A 9,500-nucleotide genomic window follows, 5' to 3' on the forward strand; every position below is an offset into this window, starting at 1 on the left:
CACGGAGCCCGGGAATGCCTAATACCTTCTCCCGGGTTAACAGAATTCCTTACTCGGATTTCTGGTTCGCGGACTGTTAAAGAGTCATAAATTTCCTCGGTTTGGGATTCAACCGGTGACTTGGGACACCATTAATCTCCCTATTGGCGACTCTGAATAATTAATAATTAAATCCCGTTCCGATTGTCCTTCTAGGACTAGCAACCTGAAATGAAAAGACCACCCTGATGCATTCTCTTGTGATGTGCATTTATTTGTTCCGAACCTGCATGTTGACCGGTTTCTGAATCTCGAAAATGTTGGAAAATTGAGGGAAAAAAAAGAAAAAAGAAAATAAAGAGAAATAACAGTTAGGGACTTAATTGATTATCCTAGAAAAACCTAATGCCCAAACACTGTCGAAACTCTGCCGAACTTTTGAGAAAATGAAAAAGGAAAATGCTTTATTTTTAATAGTCTGTTTTACTAAAAGCCAAAGAAAAATAGAAAAAAAAAAGAGTCTTTTATTTTGGAAAGTGTTTGTTGAAAAAGAAAAAAAAAGTCTTTTATTCTTAGTTTGGAAAAATGGGTTATTTATTGTTCGTTGAAAAAGAAAAAATAAAAATGAAAAAGAGTATTGTTTTAAAATAGTTCGGTTAATTTGCCCGAACTACGCATGGTTTGATTCTCACAGGGCGTGAGATACGTAGGCAACCCTCATCAGGTCCAACCTCCCCTTTACAAAAATAGCCCAAAAAATATCAAAATTTTAATTTTTGTTACAAATAAACCAGGTGATGTCGTTTTTGTCAAAAATAGCCATATGTTCCCAAACGGGGCGCCGGAAGGTTGACTTTGCGCAAACAGCCACATTTGGTCATATTTTGATTCTGACCCTCACAGCCTTAAACTCTTCGTCCCCGAGGCGCTGGAAGGTCGTGTTTGCAATACCGGGTCGTTTAATTTAATTTGGAAAAAACAAGAAAAAGATTCAGTGGTCAAGTGAATACCGTTCAGATTTTGGGTCAAAATTGGCATATAAGGGAAGGAATCTGTCATTTTTGGGGTTTGTATTTCTTTTGATTAGAGTATATGGGTCGTTTGATTTTCGAGTTTGTATTTCATCATTAAGTTGGTCAGTTTTGTTGTTATTATGAAAATGGAAAATTCCAAAAAATAGTTTATTGTCGTTTACCTTTTATTTGCAAGAACTACGCACGGTCTGATTCATGCGGGGTCATGATACGTAGGCAATCTCCATAAGATTCGACCGCAACCAAAAGAAAAGTAAAAATGAAAAATGGAAAAGAAGAATTGAAGAAAAATGGGAAAAGATGTTGTGAGTAATGAGGACCGACCCAATCCATTCTAACATGTTTTTTTTTGAATTGTGAAGAAAGTTGAGGTGGTCGGTTGTGGTAAGCTGGAAACACAAGATCCAAGGAAAATGATAGCTGACATCGAAGCTGTTACGAGTGCTCAAGAGATTCAGGGTCAGAGGGTTCAACAAGGGTCTACTGCGGTTGAGGAAAATAGAACACTGAAACAACTATCCCGAGTACCACTCGTACTCGCTTGAGCTTCCTGTAAACATCGAGAAGCCTGCCCGAAAGAGAGTACAGTAAGAAATAACCCAAAGAGTGAAAATATTAGAACAACGATTGAAAAACACGCAAGCAATGGCAGGTCAAAAGAGAGTTGCCTTCAGAGATCTATGCATGTTCCCCGATGTCCACTTGTCGCCTGGTTTCAAGGTTCCCAAATTTGAAAAGTACAATGGACATGGAGACCCCATAGCCCACTTGAAAAGGTATTGCAACCAATTGAGAGGTGTGGGAAGAAATGAGGAATTGCTTATAGCTTATTTTGGGGAAAGCCTCACGGGAGTAGCATCTGAATGGTTTTTGGATCAGGACACATCTTGCTGGTACGTTTGGGATGACATGGCATGAGCCTTTGTCAAACAGTTTTAAATACAACATCGACATCGCCCCAGACCGCATTTCCCTTTCTAACCTAAAAAAGAAACCAACTGAAAGTTTCAGGGAATATGCCATCAAATGGAGAGTGCAGGCAGCTAGAGCTAAGCCACCCATGGATGACCACGAGTTAATCACTGTCTTTCTACAGGATCAAGAGCCAGATTATTTTCAATACATGACGTTCGCAGTGGGTAAATCCTTCCCGTAAGCAATCAAAATGGGAGAAATGGTGGAGAACGGTCTTAAGATAGGCAGAATTATAAGTCAAACAGCTCTCAAAGCTGCAGCTCAAGCTGTCCAAATTGAATCTGGTAACACGAATGAGAGGGATGAAGAAATCATGATGATATCAGGATCGAGAAGAGGTCCTAGGAGAACATCTCGAAGGTATGTGCAGCCTCATCAGGTTTTCCATGACCCCCCTAAGCATTACTATCCGCCTTCGAACTCCCCATACTCTATTGATCCTTCCCAGTGTGTTGCCCAGCCATCAAATCACCCAAGAAAGCGAGCACGAGTATCACAAAATCTCTACCCGCCTCCGCAAAATGTTCAAGTACCTTATAACCCATATCCAAGACAAGGGTATAGAAGGGAAAAAAAGTTGAAAGATAGTTTTACACCAATAGGAGAGTCCTATGCAAGCTTATTTGAGAAGTTAAAACAACATGACATAATTGCACTCATTCCTCCAAATCAAGTAGACCGGCGTGCGAGAAGCTTTGACTCATCTAAAAGGTGTGAATACCACTCCAATGCGCTGGGGCACAATGTGGAAAATTGTCGGGATTTGAAAAGAGAAATAGAAAGGATGATCCAGGAAAATTTGATTCAAGACAGTGGCACCCAGAATATCACGTTGCATCCCTTACATGAGGAGGCACACTTGGTGGGGATGATGCCCGGTGACATAGGGTATGAGAATCCTCTAGGGAACTTGTTGACTGAAGTTGAAGATACTGACGCAGATAGTGGTCATGGCAATATGGATGCGAAGCTTAGTGGCTAAGATGTTGTGCTTGGTAATTGGAAATACGCTCCATTCCTAAGTCAGCCGGGGAGGAGCTTTGGTGGTCCATTTTGCTGCCATTTCTGTTGTCCGGGTTATTTGCAGGGTTGTAATCCGGATATTGTCTTGTGATCAAACCCTCTTATCCTTTCATTTTTGTCTAGCTTGTTTAGTCGTAGTGGTTCGTTTAGTGTTGTCCATGGGTGTTTCAGGTTCATTCTAGGGTTGTACTCCAGTTTGTTTGCTTGTTTTGTTATTCGAGTTATTTCATCGTTGTCTAATGCAAATTCCGGCCTTTTGTTACTTCCAATCATTGTTCTCTGTTTAGTTCTTTTCTATCGTTTTGTTTTGCCTTTTTCCGGTTCTAGTGACATGACATGCACGCATAATTCTCAGTCTGATCTTCAAAAGTTGCTAAGCAATGAGACCATTTTGAAAACGATAGGATTACCTGAGGAAATAAGAATAGATTTGGATGTTTTGAGATTGTTTGACGCCCGAACCATGTGAAACTGGGGCAGATAGAATATAAAGAAACCCTAAAAACAAGTTGGCCAAATCGACAGGGGGCCGGTCGTGGTAATAAGAGTAAGAGTGTTGCCCAATGGTGCATTATATTTGACAGATGTAGCAGGAAAATGTGTGAAAATGGCCATCAACTCCGAGGCGGTCAGGATATACTATGTGTAATTTCTGTGCATTAATCGTATTGGTTTGCCTTTGGCATGTCTTGAGGATTGAAATGACGAAGGCGTTTTGTTCTACTATCCAAACACTTTTTTCCATTGTCACCCTTTTGAGCCGTGTTTATTTTCTTTCGTACCCCTCTTTCGGAATCAACGACACAATTAAGAAACGCAAGTGCCGCAAATAAGCAAATAAATAGAAAAAGGAAGGAAAGAGAAAAAGAAAAGAAAATAAAGAAAGAAAAGAAAAGAAAGAAAAGAAAGAAAAGAAAAGAAAAGAAAAGAAAAGAAAGAAAAGAAAGGAAAGTGAAAGAAAAGAAGAATAGAAGAACAGAAAAGAAAAGAAGAGAAAGAAAAAATCAAGAAAAAAAAGAGAAGTAATTTCTATGACGTGAACTACGTTTGACTTGATCCCGAAAGGGTACGTAGGCAGCCTCTCTGAGGTTCAGTCATACCAAAACAAAAATCCAAAAGTCCCCAAGCAAGAAACTGGATCAGAAATTGTTGTTGTTATGAGAAGTTGGATTCCGAAAGTTGTAATTTTAACCCATTTTGAAATTGTTTTGAGCCTTTTATACCCTTTCTTTCTAACCCATCCAAAAGCCTACATTACGGTCCAAAGAAAGACCTTCTGATCAGTCTTTGAGAAATGCCAAGTCAAGCAGGTAAGGTAATTCCTGTCAGGGGCAACACTCCGGTCCAAACAAGGAAAATGAAAATGAGAGAATCTTATTGATGAAAATCCTCATGGGTATCGCAAGGTGATGAAAGCTGAGAGAAATAAAAAATGAGAGAGTCTTATTGGTGAAAACCTTCACGGGCACCTTGAGGCGACAATAAGTTGAGAGAAAGAACGAAATGAGAGAGGTTTAATGGTGAAAACCCTTTGGGGCACTACAAGCCGAATAAGGAATGCGAATCAAATTGGATAAGCGGAGCAATGAATCCCAGTTTCACGGCAAAAAGGAACAACAAGAGATGAACATCAGATTTGCTTAACAGAATAGGTCGCAGGTGCATGTCAAGGTCATTAGAGTCGGTATCCACATCCGATAGGTTTCTACTGTGTAGTTTTCTTGTTAGGAATCATCTCTTTCTATTGTCCTTTACTCTGTTCCTTTTGTTTTGTTTATTTCCCCTTTCTGAGTCTTTTGGTCGTAACAAGTGTGGAATGACTTCAAAATTTTCCACCAGCTTTCCAATTGCACAAAATGGGGTCACAAGTCAGGAAAAATAACAAGAGCACTAAGCTGGTAATAATCAACATACTTTGGGATCCTTATGAAACACAAAGTTTGGTAGATGTCGGTTCAGGAATAATGCAACAGATAGAGGGTGGAGGCCAATTCGAGGGGAAAGGCGTCACGAGTTAGAGAATTAGCCGGTTCGAGGTGAGTAATGATTGTAAATGATGTCCTGAGGGTTTGAGACCCTGGATTGCACATCGTAGTGCTATATTGAGGTGAGACACGTGTTGGATGATGAGCGTGTGGTCTTTTACTACTAGGGATTGTGACTTGGATCCGTCCCGATTGATGATTTTTACCGTGTATTTGACTGAAATTTTATTTGTTATCATCATGATTTGGGCTGATTGCCATATTTGGGTTTCGTGCCAACTACCTGAACCCTTCGGGGATTTTGACTGATTTTCCTCGCTATACTTGTTAAAAATCATATCCTCAGTCATGTTTCTATATGTTTTAAACGATTCGAGCTGGTTTTATCATACTATTCCTAAATGAGAGGAATTTGTGGGCTGAGATCCATATCTCCTGTTATTGTGCCCGAGAGGCTGTAAGGTTAATGACTGAGAGGAGTTGAGAACCCAGTGGTGAGGATATTATATATGTTATGGATCGGGCTGCACGCCGCAGTAATACTTATATGGATCGAGTTGCACGCTGCAGTAATATAGCGCTTGGGCTGTAGGAGCCCCTCCGGAGTCTGCACACCCCCAGTGAGCGCAGTCGACTATCCATATGGATTGGGCTGCACGCCGCAGCGATGTACGGATCGGGCTGCACGCCGCAGCGGTTATTTTGATTGCTGTTATTATGAGAGATACATGGGTCGAGAGCTGAAAATGAGCACTAGTGATGAGAGTGAGCCCGAGGAGCTGATATTGTTCTGAGTGATTGATACTGTGCCCGAGGGGCAGATTTCTACTCGTTATTTACCTGCCAAATTACTTGTTTTACCTGATTTAAAGAGATTTCACTTGACTTCCTCACTGATTTACTGTTTTACGTGATTTTTACTGCTTTGATATAGAATTGCTTTGTGCCTTACGTGTTTTCATGCTTTCAGCCATTATTTATAATTATTACTCACTGAGTCGGAGTACTCACATTACTCCCTGCACCCTGTGTGCAGATTCAGGCATCGCAGAGTCCGCTCTTGAGTGTTGATCCTCCTAGTCCAGGTAGTAATTCGGAGACTACGAGGTAGCTGTTGGCGTCCGCAGCCCCGTGCCTCCCTTATCTTATCATTTTCATGTTCTTAGAACTATTGTATCGAATTTAGTGTTCAGTAGACTTGTATCCGGATTTCTTAGTTGCTCATGACTTGTGACACCCCGGTTTAGGTTGTGTCGGAATGGTTCTTACTGAGGTTATCGTTAATTCCGCAAATTAAGGATATTATATCATGCTTTAGAACTATTTATGATATTTAACTGTTTAAAAGAGGTGTTCTGCTTGGTCTGGCTGGCCTTGTCTTCACAAGAGGCGACATCACGACCGGATTTAGGAATTAGGTCATGACATTTTATATAAAAGATGTTATATAAAATATTAATAAAGTCTTGTTAGTAAATCTAATTTTGAATTGGATTAGTTAATCCTGGAAAGTCCATATGGACTTGTTGGCAATTTTGAACCCATTTGGTGAACTAATAAAAAGGTTTGATGAAACTTTATTAAGTGAATTCCAATTGAAATTTGGATTCACGTAAAAGTCCATAAAAGGATGTCTGCCACCTCCAATTTGGTTTCATTGTTTTCAATAGAAAATTCCAATGTTTGGAATTGGACTTCAAGGAAAGTCCATGAAATCGACAGTAACGTTGCCTATTGAGAATGGGATTACGAATTCTTCCTAGAAAATTCTATCAAATTTATTTTTGGAACAAATTTTTACCCTAAGTAAATCATTACCTCAACCGGATAGGAAAAGAGTTTGTAGGTGATACTATATAAAGGGTGATAGAAAAAATTTGCCGCATTATTTTTCTTGAGAAGAAAACCTACTTTGTGAAAGTGAGAGTGCAATACAAAGCCAAGAGAGAAAATACAATTACAAGAAATTATTTCTTGTTCTTCTAACATTGAGTTGTTTTTGAGAAAAATTTCAACACAATATTTTTCGTTCAATTTGTTCGCGGGTTTCGTTGATCAAAGAGTTGATAGCAAGGATCGGTCTCGGTGTGGATACGCATAGAGTCTTCGCACTATCGAAGAATTTGAAATGAGACTTTCTTCACCAGGTACGTCTTAGATCCGATCTATTGACATGTAAATAAATTTTAAACACAAAAAGATTTGCCTAGGATTGTTATTATCTTCCGCTGCGTGTTACGAACACCTATATACAATCCTTCAATGACTTCAATGGTAAGAACTAAAAGGTTAAATCCATCAAGTTTAAATTATAGATCATGTTCTGACGAACATATATATCTTCCTTTTAATTAATCATATCCAGAGAGGCTGATCCCAAAATTGTTGTTCTGATCATCTAGGAAACTCATGCCACTTTGGAAGGCGTTATGGACAAGTTCGGGTGATGCTGGTGGAGATTGGTCCATTTCCAAGTAAAGAAGAGCCATGAGGTTAGCTTGTTGGCACTGCATATTGACAATCTCAGCTTGTGCTTTGGCTAATTGTGCTTGGAGCTCATTCACTTGCTTTTGAAGTTGACAAATAGCACCAGCAGAACCATAAACTGGATCTCTCAGTCTAGCGTTAGCCTCGTATACCATACTGCTCACTGCATCTGCTCTTTGAGATTCCGGCAATTCCTAATTAAAATTGAAATATGATAAGTAGTACTCCCTCCGGTCCAAAATAAGTGATTTTTTGGTGTTTTTTTTTTGTGGTCCAAAATAAGTGATTTTTCCATATTTCAAGAATGAATTAATTATTTTTTTCCTACATTGCCCTTGGAGTAAATAGTATTCGAGTATGTGTTAGGAGTGTTTTTGTGAAGATATAGTAAAGGTTAATATGGTCAATTTCACTGCTAATTAATATTAAAAAGTGAATTTCTTAATCTGTATGAAAACAGCTAAAAAATCACTTATTTTGGACCGGAGGGAGTACTAATTAGATTAAGTCAATGGGGAAGAATAATTGGTCCAAAATCATTGGTTGTTCGAACAACTAATGGAATTGTGAGAGAGAAAATATTGGTTCTCGTTATTTGTCACAATAAGACATGAGTAGTTGGTAGCTATATAAGTCAATGCACGAGCAAAAAAAAAATGAAACTATAGCTACAAGGAAAAGAAAAGTAATGTGGTTGTTGCTTCTCATTATAATAGTATATCCAAAGGCTTTGAATGCATGTTGACCTTAAAATCAGTTCGCTCCTCTAGACTAAGCAATATTATTGGGGGTTCACTATCAAATTCTGGCTGTTTGGCTAGGCTCTTATTTTCCACTTGGAACTACCATAAATACTACGTACTTAATACTCTCACCTAATATTAAAACATGTCTCCTATATTTGCCTACTTGCATTTTGACCCAAAAATAAAAGAACCGATACTACTATGGTAACTAAATATTGGAAAAGATAAGAGGGTCAAACTGGAATTAACACAAACAGAGTGATTATAAACTTGCCTCTCGAGTAAATTAAATATATTGGAGGTTTACCATTTAGCGACAAAAATTATAGGAAGTATATTAATGTGACTTGAAAATCCCGTCTACTTGAATTCCAAAGGTAATATTGAATTATTAATATACAAAAAGAGGAACAAGAAGTAACAAGTGCGAAGATTTTATACCTGCAAGAACTTGATAATATTGCTTGCACCGAAGACACGATGAGCAGTGGTGAACTTGATAGGGTCGTTGGGAGGAAAATAAGGTGCCAACACACATTTCTCTGCGCATCTCCGCCGTAATATCTTACAGGCAGCACAAGGTGTGACCACCACCCGCGGCGGAGATGGTGAGCTACGTGACGGCGACACGAAGCAAGGAGACAACGGTGTTTTGGTAGTGGTGACTGTTCTGCTTGACTCCATGTTTTCTTTGTAGATGTTTACGTGCAAGGAATAAATTAAAGCAGAGAAAGAGGAGAGTAGTAGGGGTGTTCTAAAACAGATTAGAGTGAAGGGAATATATATAAGCCCAAAATAAAGGTGAGAGAGCGATGACATCATAATTAGTAATATGACATATACATTTTCAAGTAAAAACCCCTTTTTATTAGATTTTTGCATTGTTATTTTGGTTTTACCTCATGACTCGTCACTATCCATAATTTAAAGTTAATGGGTTCCTACAATAATCTCAAGTTAATATACAATAGTTTATAGATTCACAATATAATATTTATAGATATTTAATGAATTTTTTGGTATATATATAAGGTATGAACAAAAGTTACTAGGTTCCAGTGAACCTGGTCTTCATGCTCTAGATCTGTCCCTGCTTTTATCAGGTAACAATTCATAATTGTAATAAATAAAAATTATTCTAATTATCTTTTAAATGATCTGATAATATAATTGTTCTCGACAAGTTTAATGCATGGAGAAAAAACTCATATCTTTTTTATTGGTTGAGTGACTGCGGCGATCTACCGTTCTCACAACTATTACTCCTACGG

At 38.5% G+C, this 9,500-nt stretch overlaps 1 protein-coding gene across 1 annotated transcript; it reads right to left on the reverse strand.

Moving 5' to 3' along the window:
• Nucleotides 1-7,180: 7,180 nt before the first annotated feature.
• Nucleotides 7,181-8,975, reverse strand: LOC104223183 (LOB domain-containing protein 1-like). The gene is made up of 2 exons (XM_009774556.1): nucleotides 8,671-8,975; nucleotides 7,181-7,677 (listed from the first exon to the last, which is right to left on the reverse strand). Exons 1-2 carry the CDS (start codon nucleotides 8,911-8,913, stop codon nucleotides 7,348-7,350), a joined length of 573 nt encoding a protein of 190 aa, XP_009772858.1. The 5' UTR covers nucleotides 8,914-8,975; the 3' UTR covers nucleotides 7,181-7,347.
• Nucleotides 8,976-9,500: the final 525 nt, after the last annotated feature.

This window comes from Nicotiana sylvestris, chromosome 6 (genome assembly GCF_000393655.2).
Source record: "Nicotiana sylvestris chromosome 6, ASM39365v2, whole genome shotgun sequence".
NCBI lineage: Eukaryota > Viridiplantae > Streptophyta > Magnoliopsida > Solanales > Solanaceae > Nicotiana > Nicotiana sylvestris.